This window comes from Rattus norvegicus, chromosome 3 (genome assembly GCF_021556685.1).
Source record: "Rattus norvegicus strain SHRSP/BbbUtx chromosome 3, alternate assembly SHRSP_T2T, whole genome shotgun sequence".
NCBI lineage: Eukaryota > Metazoa > Chordata > Mammalia > Rodentia > Muridae > Rattus > Rattus norvegicus.
Window position 1 is genome coordinate 141,616,919 of NC_141536.1, and position 24,416 is coordinate 141,641,334.

At 47.0% G+C, this 24,416-nt stretch overlaps 1 protein-coding gene across 4 annotated transcripts in view; it reads left to right on the forward strand.

The window, feature by feature from the left end:
- Positions 1-24,416, forward strand: part of Tm9sf4 (transmembrane 9 superfamily member 4) — a 48,265-nt gene that overhangs the window by 17,321 nt on the left and 6,528 nt on the right. The window contains 14 exon segments of one of the 4 annotated variants that reach the window (NM_001025649.1): positions 157-270; positions 3,587-3,686; positions 8,539-8,707; positions 8,807-8,939; positions 10,232-10,355; positions 12,197-12,315; positions 12,421-12,532; positions 13,343-13,413; positions 15,610-15,742; positions 16,622-16,703; positions 16,796-16,871; positions 18,912-18,995; positions 21,526-21,701; positions 22,639-22,702. In NM_001025649.1, coding sequence (NP_001020820.1) covers positions 157-270; positions 3,587-3,686; positions 8,539-8,707; positions 8,807-8,939; positions 10,232-10,355; positions 12,197-12,315; positions 12,421-12,532; positions 13,343-13,413; positions 15,610-15,742; positions 16,622-16,703; positions 16,796-16,871; positions 18,912-18,995; positions 21,526-21,701; positions 22,639-22,702 — 1,557 coding nt within the window. 4 annotated transcript variants of the gene reach the window in all.

Genomic DNA, 24,416 nt, shown 5'->3' on the forward strand with positions numbered 1-24,416 from the left:
CTTTGTAGCATTCTGGGAAGTTATTTGGGAACAACCAAACCAGGGCTTCAGGCTTCTCAAAACAGAGGTGATACTGTTTGAAAGTTCCCACTTTATCTGCCCTGCAGGAAATTTTACTTCTCTCCCCATTCCAACTGCAGTCTCTTTCTCCAGCAGATTTGGTGGCCGAGGTTCCTACTACTTCTCTGTCTAACGTGTAAAGGAAGCACCTTCTATGTCCCTGGAGTCGCGCCAATCAACTTCCACCAAAACGACCCAGTAGAGATCAAGGTGAGTGAGTGTTTGGGCCTCAGGAGCACCTGTGCCTAGCAGCCTGGCTGGAGGACTGTGCAGACGAGGCCAGCTCCCCTGGGAAAAGAACTCTGACTCCACACTGCATGTCTGTCTGTAGTTCTACCTCTTCTTTGCTTCCTGTGGGTCTCTTATCTCCTCACTCTCACTGTATGAAGTATGTCACATGCTGTCCCACCCATCTGCATCGTGCCCCCTCCTTCTTTCTGTACTAGCTTTCTGAGTAGCACAACAGCTGTTCAAATGTCAGTGTTTTCAGTAGCTCTCTTCCTTACACCTTGCAGGAAAAACATTAACATTTACTGAGGTTTATTACATGCCATGCATTGGGCTTAGCTCAACATTTCACCAAGAACCCTCTGAGGGAAATTGTTTCACAGATTTTCTGTGTATTTCACAGATACCGAAACTAATGCAGCAAGGAAGTGATCCAACTGGTTATATGCAGGGAAATGCGAACACTGACACCAAGGGAGGCACGGAAAGTGAATGCATGGCGCCATGTCAGTCTGAGGTCAATGGTGCACTCCAGGGCCCTTGGGGAACTTGGGATATTAGAGCTTTTGGAATGCCAGCTTCCCGCTGCTGTGCCTTTCTCTCATTTGACCTTTGCCCACAGCCCAGATCAAAGCTTATGGTATTAGCCCTGTCAGAGTGCAGTGAGAGAGGACACCCCTGGCAGGAAGGAGAACATTAAGGTGGAAGGTACCTCTTTGTAACGTGGGAGTGTGGTCATGCCACTGCCCCACTCCCTTTTTCGTCCTGAGAAAGAATGCCAAAAATCAAGAATTAACAACAGTGAATTGGGCAAATATTCCTTCTGCAGTTCATTACTTGTTTTGGCTGATTTGGTTTGGTTTTATGACAGGGTCTCTATAGCTTAGGTTGGCCTTCAACATTGGATAGCTGAGGACAAGGTTGAGCTTCTTGTCCTTCATCGTTCACCCTTAAATTCTGGGACTTTGGTCTGCCACTACACCAGTTTCTATACCTTGCATCATCCAAGTCCTTACTGTATTGAGGCTGGCATCTCAAAAGCTACAAAACCTGAGGCTCCCTGGGGACCCTGGAGTCAAGTGTTGACTTCGAGTTGACATGCCATTTACTTGCTTCATGTATCTCATTAGGGTCAGTATGTTGGCATTTCTCTGCAAGTGGTTATGGGAGATGCTGTCCTACAGACCCAGCTGGAGGTGTGATGCAACCCTGTGTCGTGTACTCCATGCTGCTCAGGATATTGTGAGGTTTAATTCCCTCAAATTTCTAATTCTAGAGTGAGAGTAAGTAAGGGTTGTAGAGATAGTCTAGAATTCAAAAATTATTTATATATTTGAATATTTACACTTTTAAATGGTATATGAGGAATAACAAGTAGGTAGTTCCTAAGTAGTAAAAATAATTTCCTCATTAAAAGGTTTTTGTTCTGTTTTTTTGAGAATGGGTTTCTCTGTGTAGCCTGGCTGTCCTGGAACTCACTCTGTAGACTAGGCTGGCCTGGAACTCAGAGATTCACCTCCCTCTACCTCCTGAGTGCTGGAATTAAAGGCATGTGCCACCACCACCAGCTTTAAAGTTTTTTTTCTTACTACATTTTATTTATTTGTATCTGCAAGTATGTGAGTGGGTGTGGGTGCATGCCACGGCACACGTGTGGAGGTCAGAGGACAACTGGGGGAGTTGTTTCTCCTGTTCTACCATGTGGGCCTGTGGGACAGGAACTCCGGGTGTCATGCTTGGCAGGAAGTCCCTTTATCTACCTAGCCACCTCAGGGACCCTAAAGTTTGCCTTTTGCTTTTTCACTGGTTCTGTTTGATCTATGATTTTACAGTTAACTGTTTTGTTTGTTAAAGGCAAGCTGTCCTGTAGTACAGGCTGGGCTCAAGCTTATTATGTAGCCAAAGATGGCCCTGAACTTTCTTTACAGTTCTACTTTTTGTTATGTATGTGCACTTACAGTAATGTATATGGGGAGAGGCTGGGCCACAGAAGGGATGTAGAAGTCACAGTATAACTTTGTGCACTTGTTTTTCCCCTTCCAACTTTTTTTTTTCCCCCAGAGCCTAGGACCGAACCCAGGGCCTTGAGCTTGCTAGGCAAGCGCTCTACCGCTGAGCTAAATCCCCAACCCTTCCCTTCCAACTTTTACATGTGTTCTGTAGCTCAGACTTGGGTCACCAGACTTGTGAGACAAGCGACTTTATCCACGAAGCCCTGGGTATGATCCCTTGCACCACTATGCCTGGCTGTAGCTAAGAACAACCATGGTCCTCTACCTCTGCCTCCTGGGTGCCACATGTACGCATTTGTGATACTTGGGATAAAACCTCTGGCTTTGCATATGCTGGCAGACACCTCGATAACTCAACGACACCCTAGACTGTTTCTGTCTCTATTCCTGTCTTTATTTCCCGCCTCTTTCCCTCCTTCCCTCCCTCCCTCCCCTTCTTTCATTTCTTGTTCTCTCACCCCTTTTCTGTTCTTTCTTGGTTTTATTCTGTAACTTGAGCTCACTATCCTCCTGTCTCGGTCTTGAGTTTCCCATTATAGAGGATTTAATTTTTTTTAATGTTTTTCTCTATTCTCATTTAGCAGACATTAAATAAACACCTACCATGCTGGGCTCTAAGTGGGGAAATGGTGTTTAAAGACCTAGGGAAGACCAGGGGTGGTGGTTCACACTGATATTGAGACCACTGAGTATTGTGAATTCAAGGGCAGCCTGAGCTACAGAATAAGACACCATCTCAAAGAAAAAAAAGGAAGAGAGGAATGGAAACTTAGTATATAGCAGTTGCATTTTATGTGACATGCTATAAAGGAAGCTAAGAGGGTGAAATGGAATGGTGGGGAGTTAATTTAGATAAAATGGTTGGGAAGGGCTCATCGGCAGGAGGATTTCAGCTCAGACCTAGAGAGACGAAAGCTTCAGAGGAGAGCAGAGAGGATCACAAGGCAAGAGAGGTATAGGCTCGGAGGACAGAAACAAGAGTGCTACCATAGCACAGACCCCCGTGTTCCTAAGCCTCCTGCGGAAGGGCAGCCGTGAGGTTAAGACTCAGTGAATATGGGTCTCACTGTTTAAACTGATTATATGGTGCTGTGTATAGCACAATTCAAAATTGTGGGCAGCACAGGAATTGGGTGCTGTAGTCCTGTCTCCTGCCATGAACAGAATTTGTTTATTGGGTGGTAGTGCTAAGTGGGCTGAAGTCATGTGAGTGTCAAGGAGAATTCTTGGAACAGCCTTCTTGTTTCTGGTGGATTGAGGACTAACAGTTTCTCTCCTTCCTGCAGGCTGTGAAGCTTACCAGCTCTCGAACCCAGCTTCCTTATGAGTACTATTCATTGCCCTTCTGCCAGCCCAACAAGATAACCTACAAGGCAGAGAATCTAGGTAAGCCTTCTGTATTGCTTCAGCTTGTCTCACAAGGGAACCTGGCATGGTTTTCATACTAGTGGTGGCAGCTGCCCTTACCTCGTGCTTGGTGTGTGCTAGACACCTTTGTGTAGAGTTTATGTGCATGTTGGCTTATTGACTCATAATGGCCTGCAAGAGTTGTGATTTTGCGTGTGTGTGTGTGTGTGTGTGTGTGTGTGTGTGTGTGTGTGTGTGTGTGTGTGGTGTGTATTTTGTAGATTGACTTGCCTTTGGTTCTACTGTTAGGTGATAGCTAACCTGAGCTTTAAGAGTTTCCAGAGCTGGAGCACTTAGCATCTAACTATAGCGTCTCTCGGTTTCTAGATAGCCCTGTCTTTTCTAGTGCCTTCTGTTACTTGCTCAGTCTCCATCCTGCTTTTGGTATAGGCCAGACATTGGCATCAGGTATCTTCCTGGGTTGTTGTCCACAGTATTTGTTGAGACCTGGTCTCTTGCTTGACCCGAAAACTCGCTGGTTTGGCTAGTATAGCTATCCAGATTGCCTGTCTCTGTGGTGCTGGGGTGCTGGGTTCACAGGCAGGCTGCCACATCCACCCAGTGTTTACATGGCTGCTGAGAAATTGAACTTATGCTTATGTGGCAGGCACCTTTCCCACTGAACCATCTCCTCAGATCATTGTTCTGCCTGTAATAAAGATTGATGTAAATATAGTACTTATCTATGAAATTTTCAACAAAGAAAAGAAATGTAAAAATGAAAAGATAAGGGCAGACAGTGGTGGCACACACCTTTAATCCCACCATGACGCAGAGGTAGGCAGATCTCTGAGTTCAAGGCCAGCCTGGTCTACAGAGTGAATTTCAGAACAGCCAAGGCTATACAGAGAAAACCTGTCTCAAAAAAAAAAAAAACAAAAAAAAACAGAAGAGGAGGAAGAGGAGGAGGAGGAGGAAGAGGAGGAAGAGGAGGAGGAGGAGGAAGAGGAGGAAGAGGAGGAAGAGGAGGAGGAGGAAGAAGAGGAGGAGGAGGAAGAGGAGGAGGAAGAAGAGGAGGAGGAGGAGGAGGAGGAGGAGGAAGAAGAAGAAGAAGAAGAAGAAGAAGAAGAAGAAGAAGAAGAAGAAGAAGAAGAAGAAGCAGCAGCAGCAGCAGCAGCAGCAGCAGCAGCAGCAGCAGCAGCAGCAGCAGCAGCGATTACCTCTGCCTTAAAGCAAACAGACATTGACATTTTTGAAAAACTGAACAAGACTTACTCAGAAAGAGTGTGAAACGCTGCACAATGTCTGTCACAAGGTGTCTGTAAGTAGTAGCCATGATTTTAGGTTAGATAGTCTTCATCTGGAGGTATTTCTTCAGGGCAGTTAGTTCCTCGTGCTCACTTACTCTCCCTGTCTCTGCATTACATCCTGGAGAGGCAGGGCTTCAACAGATTTACCTCATACGTCTTAGGAAAGAGAAAGAAGACACTGGTTCTTTCTGGGTTTTGGTGGTTGAATTTAATCATTGTTTAAAGGTCTGTTTTATTTGTGTATATGTGTGTCTGTGTGCACACTGGAAAGGGTATAGTTGGAGGCCAGAGCTGGCGTTATGGGCACACCTGGCTTGTTAGGGTTCTGAGATGTGAAGTCCAAGGCTCTGACTGTGTAGAAAGCAGCAAGTGCTGTCTTTTGCAGAGCCATCTCTGCAATCCCTCTTCGGTTTTTTGAGACAAGATTTCAAGCTGGCCTGAAATCTGACTTGTTGTTCATTGACCAGGCTATCCTTGAACCTGTGAACCTTCTGCTTCAGCCTTCTGAATACTGGGATCTGAATCCCAATCATGATTGTGCTACAGTTGTTAACTGCTAAGATGTGGGGTGCCACCAGGAGGGCACTGGGGAGCAAACCCGGGGTCTTGGTTGCTGGGCAAGTGTTTTACACTGAGCTGCATCCCAGTCTCGGGAAATTGGTTCTCTTTAAAAGTTGTTTTATGAGGTTGGGGATTTAGCTCAGTGGTAGAGCGCTTGCTGGGCAAGACCCTGGGTTCAGTCCCCAGCTCCAAAAACAAGAAAAGAAAAAAAAATTGTTTTATTAGCAAAAATGAGTCACATCATGACTTTTGGCTCATTCTTAAGAGGAGGTGACACAGGCCTGCTGCTTGAGAGCTCAGCAGAACAGCTTGAGCTTGGGAGTGAAGCCAACCTGGGTACATAGTATCTCCAAAAAAAAAAAAAAAAACAAGGAGACTTAGCCAGGCATGATGGCCCATGCCTTTAGCTGCAGCACTCCAAAGGCAGAGACAAGTGGATCTCTAGAAGTTCAAGGCCAGCCTGGTCTACAAAGTAAGTTCTAGGTCAGACAAGGAGACATAGTGAGACTGTCTCATCTCGGGGGGGGGGGGGGGGGGGGGGGAGGATGAGCCACGCTAGACCAGAATATCTTCCTGTTTTCCTTTTTATTTTTGGTGATTTTTCAAGACACGATTTCTCTGTGTAGTCCTGGCTGTCCTGCTGGAACTCAATATAAACCAGGCTGACCTTGAATTCAGAGATTCAACTGTCTCTGCCTCCCCACTGTTGGATTAAAGGCGTGTGCCTGTACCATCTGCTGGCATCTTCTTTCTTAATTCAACTTCCAGAGTTTAAGAGTCACAACCTCACTTGCAGTTTCTCCTCTCTTGGAATCAGCTCCTTATTGACCTGCAAAGAAATGAACAGTAAGACATGGTGTAAGGAAAGAGCTTACCCAGGGCATCTCTAGTTCTGTTTGTCTATAAAATGCTATTTCAGCCACCAGCTGTGCAGATGTCTTTATTGATGTTCTCACTCTCCATTCACAATTGATCCTAGACTTGCAGGCTCAAGTGCACTGTCAGGAATTTGATATCAGCTGAAGGGTAGAGGCCTTCACCCTCCTCACTCTCTCTTTTTTTTCCTCTCCTGGATGGCCTATCCTAGACTCAAGACATCACCTACTATAGCTGCTACCTTGCATGGCTACATGCTGCCTCTAATATGGTAGTTTGTGGCTCTACCACTTTGCACTTAATCTACCAACAAGTCTTAGCATCCAACTGCCTGACCTTTTCTTTCAATAACTCACAGAACTTGGTCATGAGAACCTGAGCATCATCCCAGCATGCACTACTCCTTCCTTATGCTCTTGAATCTGTGCTGTGATGGCAGCTTCCTCACAGACTCTTTCTGTGTTTGTTCTCACTTCAGGACTGGTGCCATCATTCCAGCCAGCTTCTTTTATTCTTCGAAGAAGAACAGTCAGAGTGATCTTTCTATAACTACAGATGGGTAATGTCTTCTCCATCCCTGTTGGAACTCCTCACAAAGATCATGGGTGTGAACCACCCTAAGGCCAGCCCCAACCCATCTCTTACCCATCTTCCCAGCTTACCCAAGTCACTCCCAAGCACTCTGCTTTGCCACCCCACCATACAGGTAATCTCAAAGTTGCCACCCAAGTAACCTTGATTGACCCTGTCAGCCTAGAGCTTGCCCCTGCCTCTGTACAGAGACAGCACTGTATAGTGAACAGAATTTTCTGACTCCTGGCTGCCTGCTTCTGTACCCTGCATGACATTTATAAGCTTAGTCCTGGGACATTACTTCACTGAGACTCAATTTCCTCCTCCAGAAAATGAGATAGCAGTTGTATTCTCCTTACAGATACACCGAGAACTGAGGAGTTAATCCACTCACAAGTGCAGAGTAGGCCGGCAACAAAGAACACCATTTACATCATTGGCTTCACCTCTGCAGCCAGGCTGACCTCCTTCCTGTCTCTGTACAGCTCTTCTATGTCAATGACGTTACTTTGTGGTGTGTTAGTATGTGTAGGTCTGACTCCCCTACTGTCAGAGAGCTCTCTGAGCCAAAACTTACTACTTAATTCCCCATGCCAATTTCCTCCAGTAGCCTGATGCCAAAAGTTACACTCACAGGCACTGAGCAGCGGGGCAGCATCAGCTAACCCCCTGTGTTCTCACTCTGAGCTGCTCCTTAGTAACAGCAGTGATATGAAACTGGGGCAAGCTGAAGGAGACACACCAGGACAGCAGAACAGGCGGGACTGCCACCTCCACATGTGCTTGGCCCAACATATGCCAGCATATGCCAGCATATGCTCTGCTTGATACATTCACTGCTTACCTGCTCACTCACTCCTTCATTCATCAGGACACACTGGGAACTGGCTTGGTGCCAGGCCTGAAGATACAGCGTTGAACAGACCCTAAGTTCTAGTGTGAAAACAGACTGACTAAATAATCAGCCAAGTGAAACTGGCTGTGATGGGGAGTAGATCTAGGGGATTCTCTCTGAGCTAGGAGTGCTTGAAGTGGCAGCAAAATGAGGAGCAGTGTTAACTAGGCAGAGAGATGGAGATCAGTTTAGACAGAGACAGAAAGCTGCTTGGGGATGGCGGCTTTGAGATTACCTGGGTGCGGCAAAGCAGAGTGCTCGGGAGTGACCTGGGTGACCTTGGGAGGTGGGTAAGAGATGGGTTGGGGCTGGCCTTAGGTTGGATGGCATACAACTTGATCTTGGTTCTGAGAGCAAAGAAGTTCATGAGGGGTTCCAGCAGGCACGGGGAAGACTTTACCTGTCTGCAGTTACAGGGTCAGGAAGGGTTATCCAAAGAAAGGGAGAGGGCAGCAAGGCTTGAAGCCAGGAGCATAGGCCTGGGAAGATGTGGGACATCTACTAGCAACAGAACCCAGAATAGGGAGGGAGGTGGGATATAGAACCTGACTGCTTGGCTGTGGCACTGCTGACGTCCTTGGAGCTCCATTTTGTCCTGCTATGTGCAGCCTATGACTGCTGTCCTCAGCCACCACAGGGCTGAAGCTCTGAGCTCCATCTGTTTCTCTTATGGCAGGAGAGGTGCTGAGAGGGGACCGGATTGTCAACACCCCTTTCCAAGTTCTCATGAACAGTGAGAAGAAGTGTGAAGTTCTGTGCGGCCAGTCCAACAAGCCAGTAATCTTGACAGTGGAACAGAGCCGGCTGGTGGCCGAGCGAATCACAGAAGAGTACTATGTTCACCTGTAAGTTACTGCTTCTCTCTGGCTGGCCTTCAGCTCAGCTCAGGGCGGGTCTGGTGGGAGTGTAGTTCTGAGAGTCTAAATGAGGCCTTGGGTTTCTAGCATTGCTGACAACCTGCCTGTGGCCACCCGGCTGGAGCTCTACTCCAGCAACCGTGACAGTGATGACAAGAAGAAAGAAAAAGACGTGCAGTTTGAACATGGCTACAGACTTGGCTTCACGGATGTCAACAAGGTAGAGTGTCTGGTGTGCTTGGAGGTCTGGGTAGGCGTACCTCTCAAGCTATAAATACTTGGAGTCACAGAGAATGGGAAAACATTCAGCTCTTGGCTAGCAACATAGGGGAAAAAATGGGGTTAGCAGGCTAGTGAGATAGCAGACAGCAAATACAGTGCTTGCTCCCAAGCCTGATGACTTGAGTTCAATCCCCAAGTACCTAGGAGGCAGGAAGAGAGAACTGGTTCACAAGGTGTCCTCTGACCACACATCTGCTGTGACATGTGTACGCACACACATAAATGAAAGACTGTTTTTAAAAAGATGGGGTCAGCCATGGCACATTTCTACCAGAGTCTCATATAGATAGCCTGTAAAAGTTCTGTGGCTTTCAACTAGCGCCAGGATAAACTACAAGGATGTGAAGGTTAGAGCCTCTAGAATGTTAGGTTCTGTTTCTATAAGATTAAACTAGCAAAGGAACCTAGAGCTTAAAGTATGTAGGAGAGAAGACCACATGATGATCAGGAACACGCCATAGGCTTCCTGAGCTCAGTCCTGCTTCCACTGGTGATGTGAGTGTGTTTGGTCCCGTGTTTCAGTGTCTGCAAGCAAAGCACTGATGCTTGCCTGTATGGTTTTGAAAATCAGTCTGTGTACAATTCATGACACAACTCCTGAAGTAAACTGTTAATGACATAGGCTGCAACTGTGTCCTCTTTATCTGATTTTTCCCAGGAATACAAAGCTGAAATGCCTTTGTGGCATAGTCCCTGTCCTCTGAGGCCTTGTCCTAATTTGGAGAGAACTGGTGGTTGCCTTCCCCTAGCCAGGGAGCTGTTGTGCACTGAGATCTCATGGAGGAAGGAGGGCACTTAGAGAAAGAGCTGGGCTGAGAGACTCAGAGGAAGGATAGCATCCCAGTTGTCGTGATACTATGTCAAAGATGCAGGTTAGGACTGCTTGTGAAACGGAGGGCCTTGGAGAGCCCACATAAGCAAGACGAACAGAATATGAATGAAATTGCTGCAATGAAACCATTATTTGTATGCTGTCTTTAAAATTTAAAAAAAAAAAAAGACAGTGACAGCCAGGCCAAGGGAACGCAGGTTTTATTTGATAAGCCCCCTAGGCCATCGGGAGTATCTGAGCAAGAGGGTGATATGAGCAGAGCCATGGCCATGCTTGCAGAAGGCTGATACAGCCAGGCAACGCTGGGTAGAGAAGGGTCTAGTGCTTGGCTGGGCTCCCTGGGTGCATTCTGGTTTGGGGCTCCTATTGCTTTCTGACTCTCGGTTGCTCTGTTTTAGATCTACCTGCACAATCACCTCTCGTTCATCCTTTATTACCATCGGGAGGACACGGAAGAGGATCAGGAGCACACGTACCGAGTCGTCCGCTTCGAGGTGATTCCCCAGAGCATCAGGCTGGAGGGTGAGTGGGGAGGTATCAGCAGACGGTCAGGGCTGGATGGGCCTGGGCTTCCACACGTAGGATCTTCTCACATTCTCACCTTTCTACTGGCCGGAAGGCCCAAGTATGGCACATAGGTTCATTCCAAGAAGGCTGCTGTACCCCAGCAGAGCAGGCAGGGAGTGAGGGACAGTTGTACCTACTGTCCTGTGGGCTGGGTTCCATGGGGACCCACCACCTCTGATCAGCTCCAGGAGATGAGAGGTGACATAGATGAGAAGTCAAGAGGCTCAAGACGTTAGTGACTTGGCCAAGACCAGATAGTAAGTTGAGGCTTTGTTGAGCCTTTTCCCAAGAGCCAGCCAGTCTGGTGAAGAACAAGGGATGAGAATACAGGCAAAGCCATTGAGAAGCAGACTGAGGGTTACTTTGGCTCCCTCTATGTGGGTGGTGATTGGCCAGACTGAAATTGCCTAGAGTCAACAGTAGGCCAGGAATATTAGGACCCAGCCCAGTCTTGATGGGGCACATAGGATTTGATGAAATTTTACTTTCTCCTCATCATCCTCTTCTTATTCCTCCTCCTCTTCTTCTTCCTCCTCATCTTCCTCTTCTTCCTCTTTTTCTTCTTCCTCCTCTTCCCCCTCTTCTTCCTCTTCCTCTTCCTCTTTTTCTTCTTCTTCCTCTTCCTCCTCTTCCTCCTCTTCCTCCTCCTCTTCCTCTTCCTCCTCTTCCTCTTCCTCCTCTTCCTCCCCTTCCTCCTCTTCTTCCCCTTCCTCCTCATCTTCCTCTTCCTCCTCTTCTTCCTCTTCCTCCTCTTTTCCTTCCTTCCTTTTTTCTTTCTGTTTGTTTTTGAAACTTGGTATCTGTAAATAGGCCTGGCTGTCCTGGAACTCACAAAGTTCTGTCTCCCTCTACCTCTGGAGTGCTGGGATTAAAGTCATGCTCCACCACATCCTGCCGTTTGTTTCCATCTTAAAACAGAGTCTCACCACGTGGCCCACACTGGCGTGGAATGCATGGATGCTCTTGTTTCTGCCTTTTCATGTGCTAGGAGTGAGTCAGTTCTCAGCCCGACACCCTAGGCGAGTGCTCTAACTGAGCTGTCTCCAGCCGGTCTCTGGGATCGCAGACGTGGATCATCACCACTCCAAGCCTTTTGTCCACACTGGTGATTTTTTTTTGGTTTACTGAAAAAATTGTTGCCCATGACTTTCCCCTTGCAGCAATCCTAAATTATGAAAACTGAGTGTAGGTGCCATCCCGCCCCTCCTGGGTATGTCACAAGCACAGCTCAGCATTTACAGATGAGGTTTAGAGGTTCTTACACTCTCTGTGGCTCTTCACGATTGCACTCTGTTCTTCTCTGGCCAGAGTGGTGCTTGGCCTGGTTGGTGTTTACTATATGCTGGTTTCCCTAGCATATGTTTATTGTATGTTAGACGACGTGATAAGTGAGTGGAGGGGGAAGGCATCGGAGTGGTTGGTTACTAACATAATAAAGAAGCCTGAGTGACAAGGTGGAAGGAGCCAGCTACTGTTGGGCATGTTGCCTGATTGAATGGTGAGGAGTCCATGGATGTGTGGGTTGAATGTAGAGAGCCAGCTGCTTTTTGGATGGAGGGAATTAGACTCAGATCCTTCTCTCTTCCCCTCCCTATGTTCATAACTTTCTGTTCCCTAAGGCCCTTGGGAAAGCCAGGTGAGTGTTGATAGAGCTGTAAGAGCCACCATCACCTTCTCTGCTCCCAGCTCCTACTCAACCCTGATGGCAGGTCGACCTTGAGACCCTTGAGAGTAGCCCTGCCTGGGGGAGTTGCACTGGTCACTGTGAGAGCAGGCTGGGTCTCTGTCTCTCACAGACCTCAAAATAGACGAGAAGAGCTCATGTACCCTACCCGAGGGTGCCAACTCCTTACCCCAAGAAATTGACCCCACTAAGGAGAATCAGCTGTACTTCACCTACTCTGTGCACTGGGAGGTGAGACAGAACGCCTGCTCTGGCCAGGGGAGGAGGACTTGCTCTGGGCTGGGATCCTATGTGCAACAGGAGACCTGACTCTGCCTCCTCATTCATGCCTGCCAGGAAAGTGACATCAAGTGGGCCTCTCGATGGGACACTTACCTAACCATGAGTGATGTGCAGATCCACTGGTTTTCCATCATTAACTCTGTCGTGGTGGTCTTCTTCCTGTCAGGTGAGACCTCTGAGAATTGAAGGTGGGGCTGGGAGTCTGAGGTATCATGTTACTTACAGGGTATTTCTAGAGTGTTGTCAGGGCCATGTGTGGTCAGAAGCAGTCCCCATGGCCCTGCACCATCCCTCCTATGTATGGAAATGAGCAAGAATTTGTCTTTGTTCTGGTGAGTTTGCTAGGGAAGAGCAGATAGGTTTGTCTGTGCACAGTCACTGATTCATTCAGCAGCCTCCAGGATCGTGGTCCTGCTCTGACACCAGCTGGGCAGGAAGCCGGGTGGAGAGGCTCCAGACAGAGAGAGGTAGAGTGAGGATGATTGCTTCCATGTTGTGAGGGGCAAAAATAGCACTGGCTCCTGCTTATTCACTGCCACCCAGACTTCACCAATGCCAGTCCTCAGCTCAGGAATAAGTCTACAAGCACAGAGTGAGCTCAGGGTCATAAGCCCATTTTCTAGAGGGAGACAGGATAAGTGAGGCAGAGTGATGGTGGTATCTCGGAACTGCTGAGGGACAGTGGGAGGTAAAGGTGCCGCTGTGAGTCTTGGTACATGGATGGAAGGCAGTTTTTCAGGGCATTGCCCGTAATAGGAATGGCATGGGACTCTCCTCCCTGACACAAAAAGCATCAGCCTGCGGCCATCTCTCCCATCCCAGCAGCTGCCTTCTCTACATAACCCTGCTCAGCTGGAGTAGAACTCTGCTTATGTGGGAGGGGTTTGAGTGGCCTCGTGCCCAGGCGCTGTGGAACAGAGCGTGGGCTAGCCCACTCCGTTAGCCCTGCTCAGCCTGCCATCCCTGTCCTTTGCAGGCATCCTCAGCATGATTATCATCCGGACGCTGCGGAAGGACATCGCCAACTACAACAAGGAGGATGACATTGTACGAGGTCTTGGCTGGGGTGGGCACATGCAAACATGTATGAGAGAAATCACAGTAAATCTCAAAGGCATTGAAAAGAAAAAGAAATATTCTTTATTCCTCAAAGTGATAGGAGTTTGAAAGAAATCACAGAAAAAAAGAAAAAAAACTTGGTTAATTTATTATGTAACATTTCTAAAGAAGAGTTTCTTAAATGGTGCATCAGGGTAAGACTGCTTGCCACCAAGTATTAAAACCGAGTTTGATCCCTCAGACCCACATGGTGGGAGTAAAGAATTGACTCCCACAGAGTCCTCTGACCTCCACCTCATAGTATTATGCATGCAAATAATAAATAAATAAATAATAAATGCAATGTGTTTAAAAAATTAAATTTAGGTTGGGGATTTAGCTCAGCGGTAGAGCACTTGCCTAGCGAGCGCAAGGCCCTGGGTTCGATCCCCAGCTCCGAAAAAGAAAAAGAAAAAGAAAAAGAAAAAAAAGTTCCTGTTTTTAGGGTTGGGGATTTAGCTCAGTGGTAGAGCGCTTGCCTAGGAAGCGCAAGGCCCTGGGTTTGGTCCCCAGCTCCGAAAAAAAGATCCAAAAAAAAAAAAATTAAATTTAAAACTAGCTTTAGGCATGATATCACACACCTGTGATCTTAGCACTCAGCAGGGTGAGGCAGGGGAGGTTTGAGATAACTCACCTCCATAGCAAGGCCCAGCATGAGTACTTATCCCTCTTGTTTCCTGGGAGGCAGAGGCGGGCAGAGCTGTATGAGTTCAAAGTCAACCTGATACATGAGTGAATTTTAGGCCTACCAGGATCCAAAAAAACCAAAATCACCACCACCACCAAAAAACAAAAAGAACTTAAAAAAAAATCCTAATTTCTTATGTATTGAAGTTGAACATTTCTTATATTTACAGATGAGAAACTAACTATACATAGCCAATAATTATATGATATTTTGATATACCAACATGCCTGGTTTCTCTCTCACACACACACACACACTTCCACTTCAGGAAACACCCCACCCCTATCCCCTGCCACACAAACTCATATTCAAATTGTCATAAGAAAGTGGTGTTGGAACAGGTAAGTAGCACAGATTTTTCTTTTCTCTTCTGAAACAGGGTCTTTCAAATTTGGATCCCTAGTGCCCATGTAAAGCTAGGGGTGGCTGCATGCATTTATAACCCCAGTGCTGAAGTGACAGATCCACAGTCCCAGGAGTTCCTGGGACTCAAAGAAGGGCCTTGTGTCAAAAACATAAGGTGGAAAGCAGTTGAGGAAGACACCTGATGTTGACCTCTGAACTACACACGTACATACACAGAAACAAATATATAGTACTAATTATTAGCAGGATTAATCTGTGAGCCCATCATGGTGGCTCATACCTTTAATTCCAGCACTCAGGAGGCACAGGCAGAGGCAGACAAATCTCTGTGAGTTCCAGGCCAGCCTGATCTTCTTAGTGAGTTTTATATAAAGTAAGACCCTGTGTCAAAAAAAAAAAAACAACAAAAAAGATGGTTATTATACACCTGTGATCTTAATGTTCAAAAATCATACGTCACTTGAAAATAACAAGGTACTCTGTGAGACACTCAGTGTTTTTTAAAACATTACATGAATAAACAGGTAAAAGACTAAAGAGAACAGTGGTATCTTTTTATGTCGATGTAGAAACATTTAAGTATATAGGTCATTTTATTTTTTCCAGTTTTCTGTCATGTAAAAAAGTCTTTGTCATGCTGCCCAGGTTAACCTTGAACTCTCACTTCTTCTGCCTTAACCCTCTTGAGTGTTAAGACTGAAGGCATACATGTGGCCTTTTCTCTGCTTTTAATTTTTTTATATATACTAAACACATTGTTTCTTTAAATTCCTTTGAGTTTTATGACATACCTTTTTTTAGACAAGTAAATGCATATTTATAATCAGGAAAAAATAAATTGCTTCAGAACCCAAGGACTACTAAGTTAACATTTACTGTGCTAGTGTCTACTGTTTCCAATTCTCCAGTTCTGTGGGATTAGGGAGATTACTTTTCCTGCAGCTACAAGCATGCAGTGCTTGGCCTCCCTTGTCTAGGTAGCTTATGTCAGGGTGGTGCTGACTTGATGGGGTAGCCAGGGTCTACAGGGGTGTTTCCTGCAGGAGCCTCTCTGTCCTCACAAACCTCCTTCTCTCTGCCTTTTGCTACAGGAAGACACTATGGAGGAGTCTGGGTGGAAGCTTGTGCATGGTGACGTCTTCAGGCCGCCCCAGTATCCCATGATCCTCAGCTCTCTGCTAGGCTCAGGCATTCAGCTCTTCTGCATGATCCTGATTGTCATCTGTGAGTGGGTGTATGGGCTGGGTATGGCAGTCAAAGGAGCATGGCCTGGTCCCAAGGCATAGCCACCTCTCTGTGACTTAAGCAAAAGGACAGGCTTATCCCCAAGCATTCTGGGCAGGTACCCCAAGCCCCGGCAGTAGTGACTCCCTCGGGTATTTTTCAGCTTTCTTCACATAAAAACCATCATGAGTACTTGGTCAGGGAAAGACACATCAGCACTATGAGGCTATCCTCTCTGCCCTCTGAGTAAGCAGCCATTCCAGAATCACTGTCAGCATCAGGGCTGGCTTAGGACTCATCCCCTTCAAGGTTGGGTCATATCTGTAGCCCAAGCTAAGATGAACAGTCACTTTGTCTGCCTGTGCCACCGCATACAGCAGGACTTTTCATTAATCAGGGACATAAGCTCACTAATATATATAATTACACAGGCCTGGAGTCAGTCTGCCTAAATTTACCTCTCACCCTCAACCTTTCAACCTTGCGACTGGATAGCCACCTAGCCCTGTTGGGTTTGGTTTCCTTGTCTGCGAATGGAGAGGCTAACTTCCATCCTACAGACTCAAGTTAGATTCAGTGTGAAGGTGTTCAGAATGCTCTCACTGTTGTGTAGTTCATTCCATGGGCTCTAGGGATAAGAATCTGGGGACAAGAAAGTACGGTGAAAGTTCAGGCTGCCAAGACCGAGCTACCAACCCCCAAACCCCAAACCCCCAAACCTGAGCTATAGCCCAGTCTTCTTGTAGAGAGCTGTGCTGCTACAAAGGCCAGAAAGGAAGAGAATCTCTTGTAGCCCCATTTGTCTAGCAGCCTGTGTGTCTGCCCATCAGAAGCTTCAGGCCTGACAAATCCCTGACCCTGCCCTCTGTCCCTCTGTAGTTGTGGCCATGCTTGGGATGCTGTCGCCCTCCAGCCGGGGAGCGCTCATGACCACAGCCTGCTTCCTCTTCATGTTCATGGGGTAGGTGCATGTGAGAGTGCGCCCAGGATGGCACGCCCGCCTCCCACACTGACAGCACTCCTTACTGTGGATTCTGCCTTTTCCTACAACAGGGTATTTGGTGGATTTTCTGCTGGCCGCCTTTACAGAACTCTAAAGGGCCATCGGTGGAAGAAAGGAGCCTTCTGTGTAAGTCTCCTCCTCTTCTTCCTCCTCTTCCTCCTCCTCTTCCTCCTCCTCTTCTTCCTCTTCCTCCTCCTCTTCTTCCTCCACTTCCTCCTCCTCCTCTTCTTCCTCTTCCTCCTCTTCCTCCTCCTCTTCCTCCTAGCTGTCGTTGGGACCTGAGACATCCTTCCTACACCACTCAGGAGCATAGCAGGCCCCGACATGGATTTTTAAGCTAGTAACTAAGCAACATGATGATGGAGCAGAGGGGGCTGGGCCACAGTCTATAGTTCTAGGCTCCCTTAAGCTTCGAAAAGGACCTCAGTACTGCAGATGCCCCATCCGCAGAGTGATATGGAGGCTGAACTTGGACAACTTGTAGCTTGCATTGTCTAGTGAGAAGCAAGAGAATAGCAGATTCAGGGTGTCAGCAGCCTCCCAAGAGAACACCATACCCAACAGACTAGAGAGAATTGCCTACCAGCGAGAGAGGCTGGGCTGTGTTACAGCTAGCTGACATGCCAGTCAGAGTGAAGACACGTTTTGGAGGTGGAAAAGTCCATAGAAATGGGGCAGTGCAGGGCTGGGGTTCTCCTAGGAGCTTTTTCTTCTTTCTGGTCCCAGTATTAGATATGGTGCCCAGACTGTAAGTTTCAGCCAGAAAGGAAGATGAGAAATTCTCTGCTACACATCAGGATGGAAAGATACAAAAAAAAAAAAGGCATCTTGGCATTTGAACTGGGTCTAAAGAAGATTTTAGGTAGCACAAGTTCTGAAGTTTCTGAGATCCTAGGTTTTAGGGGTTTTGTTTGTTTTGTTTTGTTTGTTTTGTGACAGGTTTCTATATCCTGGAACTCACTTTGTAGACCAATCTGGCCTGGAGCTCACATTGATTCGCCTGCCTCTGCCTCCTGAGTTCTGGGATTAAAGGCATGCACCACCATGCCTGGCTATATCCTAGTCTTGACTTGGCTTTTCTTGATGGAAAATCAGAAACAGCCCTCTCAACTTGTGATTCCCATCTTTCCAGTGGAGATGGGTGCACCTACTCTGCAGTGTATAGCCCCGATACACTCGTACCAAGGATGTGGATGACCCACATGGGGGCCCAAAGACAAGAACACACAGGAGTAGTGACTAGCTATTGGATGGAGCAACAGTGAGCCAAAGAAGAAATTAATGCAGAGTTTGAGTGTTAGGTTGGGCCTTGGTCTTTGTGCTTAGTGACCCACCTGGATGCCTAGATCTCCAGGCATGAAACGTAGGATGAAACGCAAGTGTAAGCCTGGGGCCTAGGTTTTCTGTGCCTAGACTGACTAGCTTATATTGCATGAGATTAAAAGTGGGCTTTGGAGGCAGGCTGTCTGGATTCTGAACTCTGCTCTACCACTGATAAACTTGTCCAGAGAGGCCCTCATCTTTTAGTAGGGTCTCTTCTAACCCTGATTGTAGTGAGGGTGAGGTGAAACGAGAATAGAGCCCAAAGTTGCCATCCTTAAGATACTACTGACACTGGACCACTATTTTAGGCAGTTTGGCGTTGGAGCCCAGACACACATCTTTTCCCTAATAGTTTTATTTATTTATGAAGCAAATACTTACTGAATAGCTACTGTGTTGTATGACGAGAATACCACAGAGTGCAGGATGTAGAGTGTATTGGAAACATTGATCAGGCAGCAAAGCTGTACGTTGTGCTTCTTGTCTCCGTGAGATTACATCTCAGTTGATAGAGTCGAGATGAATGTGCATCTAACATACCAAATTTAGTGTGGTTGCTGCAGAAAGCCTCTGTCAGTACATCGCCAATTCAGGAGGTCCCAAGGAGACCCTTTCTAAGTTGAGCACCATCTGTAATTAGGAAATGGGATAAGGGCAAGGAAAGGCAATTTCAGGGCTCTACAAAGTCTAATAGAAAAGGAGCCTGTCTTTGTGGGGTCAGAAAAGAAACTGTGCTTATGATGAAACCACAAAAGAAGCCTCTGGTCCTGTTCTCTGTGAACTCTGCAAGGACCACGTAGGAACCCTGGATGCAGCTCCCCAACCTGTTCCTCTTGCTCCCAGACAGCGACACTGTATCCTGGCGTGGTTTTTGGCATCTGCTTTGTGTTGAATTGCTTCATCTGGGGAAAGCACTCATCAGGAGCGGTAGGTGCCTTCTCTGCTGTCCAACCCCTCTCCAGCAAGGAGAGCTGCTCAGTATTCCCTAAGGACACTTCCTGTTTCCCTTGTTCCCTTCCGTTTTCTGAGTCCCCAAAGTTCTGTTCCCAGCTCTAGGGGTTGGAGGTTGGCTGGGGTTTCCCCAGCATTGCCCATCCATCGTCTGCCTGTGCCCCGGCCCTGGCCTTTCTGCAGACTTGGAAACAGCTGGCCAGATCACTTCTCTAAAGGGAGGTTTCTACACTCCAGGGGCCAATTGGGGGATCCCCCATGTTTCAGCCAAGCGAGAGCTGCCTGATATTCTGGTCAAGAATAAGGTCAGAGGGCTCACCTTCTCAGCACCCTGTCAGAACACCCCAGAGTGGAGTTCCCATTAACCCCATGCCTTGAGGTTGCCAGCAGCTCCTCAGGACTCTGAATGAAGTGCCAGACTCTTGTGACGGAGGGAGTGTGGGATATGGGCCCTTGGTCGGTTCTCAGGACTGCAGAAGTGGGACAGGTGCTTGTTAGGTGTCTACTAAGGACTCTGGATATGAATGGAGGCTGCTTCTTCCCAGCAGCGTAGGGACACTCCACCACACCTCACCACCCCATCCCACACCACACCACCGCACCCCACCCCACCCCACCCCACCCCACCGCACCCCACACCACACCACACCACCCGACCCCACACCACCCGACCCCACACCACACCACACCACCACACCCCACACCACACCTCACCACCCAACACCACCCCGGTGTTTAAGGTGGGCTTTCTAAAACGCACAGAGACAGTGGGAAATGAAACAGTGGAGGGAGCCATCCAGAGGAAACTACTGAGGAGGTTTTTAATATGTACTCTTTCAATCTTTTTCCTTCAACAGAGAGGTTTAAAATGAGAGTATATGACAAAATTTACTACAAATGATGTTTATTTTAATACTGTCCTAAACATTTAACATCCTCTCTTTCTTATTAATTTTTTTTCTTTTTTCTTTTTTTTTTTTTTTTTTTTTTTTTCGGAGCTGGGGACCGAACCCAGGGCCTTGCGCTTGTTAGGCAAGCGCTCTACCACTGAGCTAAATCCCCAACCCCTCTTACTAATTTTTAAGTGGGCATACAGAGTAGTACATTGCATTATGGCACTTTACATTACGTATCGCTACACTTTGTTCACACTCGTGTCCCTTACTCATTGTTCTCTTCCTTGTCCCCTCCCTGCTCTGGCTGCTCTCCTCCTTCCCCCAGCAAACTCCTAACTTCTGCTTTCTTATCACACGTATTCCATTACCCTCTTTCCCCTACATGAAGATCTCTTCCTTTCTTCTAATGATCTCATTCTAGTTTCATGAGTTACATATACACATATATAAATATAGATACACACAGAAATGTTTAATATAGGTTCTATGTATACGAGAAAGCATGCAGTATTTGTCTTTCAGTCTGGCTTATTTTAGCATAATAGTTTCTAGTTCCATCCATTTCCTGCAGATCGTTGGTGTTTCATTTTCTTTATCTTCATTTCCTGGCTGTTGTGACCAGTGCAGCAATAAAAGTGGATGTGCCAGTATCTTTGTAGTGTGCTGACTTGAAGTTCTTTGCATACATACTCAAGTACTGGTTTCTACAGTGGCTGGGACAAGTTTACCCTTCCACATTAATAAGTTGTTAACATACTGATTTTTGTACAAGCCTTATAGAAAATGACTTACAGATGATGATGAGGAAGATGAAAAATATCAGTTCTAACCCCATTCCCCATCTAAGGAAGTACTATTAACTTGTAGGCCTTTCCAGACACATACACAAACACACACTGAATTTGGGAACCTAGGGTGTACCTCAGCAGAGTGCTGGCCTAGCATGCTAGAAACCCTGAGTTCCAGCTGCAGCCCTTTCTGAACTTACTGTGGTAGTGGATGCCTCCCTGATCCCAGCACCCAGGAGGTGGAGGCAAGAGGGTCAGGAGTCCATGGTCATCCTTGGCTATATAGTAGGTTCAAGGCCAACCACCTAGGTTACATGAGGCCCCGTCTAAAAAATGGATTTTACTAAAATGGGGGTCTTTTATAACTCCAGACCCATGCCCTGCTTTTCTCTACTCGGAAGAATGTTGTGATGTTTCATTTTAACCAAACTCTAGCAGTTTTGCCCTCTCCCTCATTCTCTTCACTCAGCAGACCTCAGGTAGTGGCCTTACCTGATGGCACCTTCATGACTCCTTGGGAGTCTCGGTTCCACTTCCTCCCTGGAGCATAGGCTCCTAGGATGCTAAGGGTTCATCTTCACTGGAAGCTCACATGCCTCATGCGCCCTCAGCTCTCCCCACAGGAAATTATTGGCCTCCAGAGATTCAGGCTAGGATCCCGGCTGCAGAAAAGTTGGCAGGACATTCCCCGCCACAGTGGCCCTGCTGTGCACATGGCTTCTCCTGGGGATCCCAGAGCTTCCTATCCCCACTACTACTCCCTGCATGGCTTCTGTTCTAGGTATCAAGACCTAAAGGAGCTCAACAACATTGTGTCCACAGGTACCCTTTCCCACCATGGTGGCGTTGCTGTGTATGTGGTTCGGGATCTCCCTGCCCCTTGTCTACTTAGGCTACTATTTCGGCTTCCGCAAGCAGCCATATGACAACCCTGTGCGCACAAACCAGATTCCCCGGCAGATCCCTGAGCAACGGTGGTACATGAACCGATTTGTGGGGTGAGTCTTGAAAGAGGTAAACAGACTTCCGGGGTGGGCAGCGTCAGTCCTCCCCTAGGCCATCTCCTTAGGAGAATGTGAAGAGGTTCCCTTCTCAGAATGGTGCTGCGATCATTCTGCTCTGTGGCTGCAGCAGTTACACTACCAGAGGGCTACAAGCTCAGCCTTGTGTCCCACTGAAGATAGATGCTGCAGACCTGACGTCTGCCTAAAGACTAGAGCGAGGGCTGGGAGGCAGCAGAGGTTAAGCCCTTAGCTCAAGCTGGGAATATAGCCCAGTGCAGAACACTTAACTTACCTAAGGTGCACACTACTCTAGGGTCAGTCTCCAACCAAACCCACATGGAATAATTGTCTTAAGAAAAAAAGGGAGGGGTTGGGGATTTAGCTCAGTGGTAGAGCGCTTGCCTAGCAAGCGCAAAGCCCTAGGTTCGGTCCCCAGCTCCGAAAAAAAAGAAAAGAAAAAAAGGGGGTTGGGGGCTGGAGAAAAGGCTCAGAAGTAGAGAGCACTGACTGCTTTTCCAGAGATCCTGAGTTCAGTTCCCACCAACCACATGGTGGTCACAGCCATCTGTAATGCGGTTGGATGTGTCTGAATGTAGCTACAGTGTACTCATATACATAAATAAATCTTTAAAAAAGTAAAAAATGGAGCTGGGCAGTGGTAGTGCATACCTTTAATCCCAGAGACAGTGACAGGGGAATCTCTGAGTTGGAAGCCAGCCGGGGAGGGGGAAAGATGCTCCCTGGGCAGGTCAGTCACTATTGTACCAGAGTTCCCATCTGTGAACTGAAGAGAGTTTTGACAAACCATAGACCTACCACCATGTGGGCAGGCCTTCTCTGTAGTGATGCCTAGGAGAGAGCAGGGGCCTTCCCTGCTCCACACCAGGCAGGCCAGGCGCTCCACACTATTAACACTCCTTCTCTGCCGCAGCATCCTCATGGCTGGGATCCTGCCCTTTGGTGCCATGTTTATTGAGCTGTTCTTCATCTTCAGTGTGAGTACCGAGACCCCTCCCCTTCCCACACCAGCCTGCTCGCTTGCCCTCATTTAGGCTCTGCTTCTTGCTGTCTGTGAAATTGCAGGAGCCCCTTTCTTCACTCTTTTTTTTTTTTTTTTTTTTACCAAAAATAAATGTGGTTATTTAATGAAGCATCTCTGTACATGTTAAAGTGGAAAGGGAACGTCAGCTCAGTCAGCAGCAGCAGGTTTATCACGTACCCTGCTGCCTTCCCAACACTCATCTACTACTGTGTGTTGCTTCATTCCTTTGAGTTCTGTCTGCATTCAATGGAGTGGAAAGACTGCATCTCTTACAGAGAGGCTTAGAAAGACATTCCTCCATGTGTTTCCCATGGACTTTTGTCTATTTTATACGTTGAAACTTTCTTTTTTTTTTTTATTTACATTTTAAATGTTACCCCTTTCCCAGTTTCCCCTCTAGAAACACCCTGTCCCATCCCCCTCCCTCCCTTTCTTCACTCTTAAGTCTGTTAATGGTCCTGTCTGTCAGGGCAGTCCTAAGAGGTAATGAAGATGTTCGGTGCATGTGGGGCTGATGCATGGGAAGGCCTCTGAGCACCAGGTCCACGTGTTGTACAGACACCTAGCAAAACATTCATACACACAAAGTAATTTTATAAACTTTTTCTTTTTTTTTAAAGAAAGGCAAGGGGGCTGAAGAGCTGGCTCAGTGGTTAAGGGCACTGACTGCTCTTCCAGAGGTCCTGAGTTCAATTCCCAGCAACCACATGGTGGCTCACAACCACCTGTAATGGGATCTATGCCCTCTTCTGGTGTGTCTGAAGAGAGCAGCAGCAGTGTACTCACATATATAAAATAAGTAAATCTTTTTTTAATAAAAAGGAAAGGCAAGGACCAGGTGTGGTGGTGCCTGCTTTTACTCTCAGCCCCAGCACTTGGGAGGCAGAGAGAGGGAGGTAGCACTTTCAGGCCAGTTTGATTGACAGCTCCAAACAGCTAGGGTTACACAGAGAAACTCTGTCTTGAAAAAAAAAAGAAAAGGAATGTTAAGGTTAGGAGTACTTGGCCAACACAGAACAAACTGAATTGTAGTTTTGTAGACTTCTGTCTCATTTTGCTTTGTTTGGAATTTATTTTATTTTTTTAGTTGGTTTCTTTGTGGGGAGTGATTTCTTGGGGGTTTTTTGGTTATTACTTACGTTTTTGTTTTATCTTGCTTCAGAGAGACAAGAAGAACATAAAATTAAGTGGGTAGGCAAATGGGTGGGAGGAATGGGGAGGGGGAAAACATCAAAATACATTATACGAAAATTTTTTTCAATAAATAAGGGTCACGAGGAGCTGATGAGATGGCTCAGTGGTTAAGAGCACTCACTGGCTGTTCTTCTAGAGAACCTGAGTTCAAGTCCCATCATCCACATGGCAGGTCACTACCATCTATAACTATAGCCCCATGGGATCCAATACCTTCTTCTGGTGTGCATTTGTACATGTAGGCAAAACACCCATATAAATAGATAGATAGATAGATAGATAGATAGATAGATAGATAGATAGATAGATAGATAGATAGATAGATAAATAAATCTCTTCTTTAAAATAAAAGGGTCGAGGTTATGAAGCCTGAAGAACACTGCAGCATCCATGTGGTGTGGGGCAAGCTGCCCTCACAGGTGGCAGCTGCTGTATTGATCCAGGTGGGAGTGGAGCCCTGGCGGAGGTGTTGT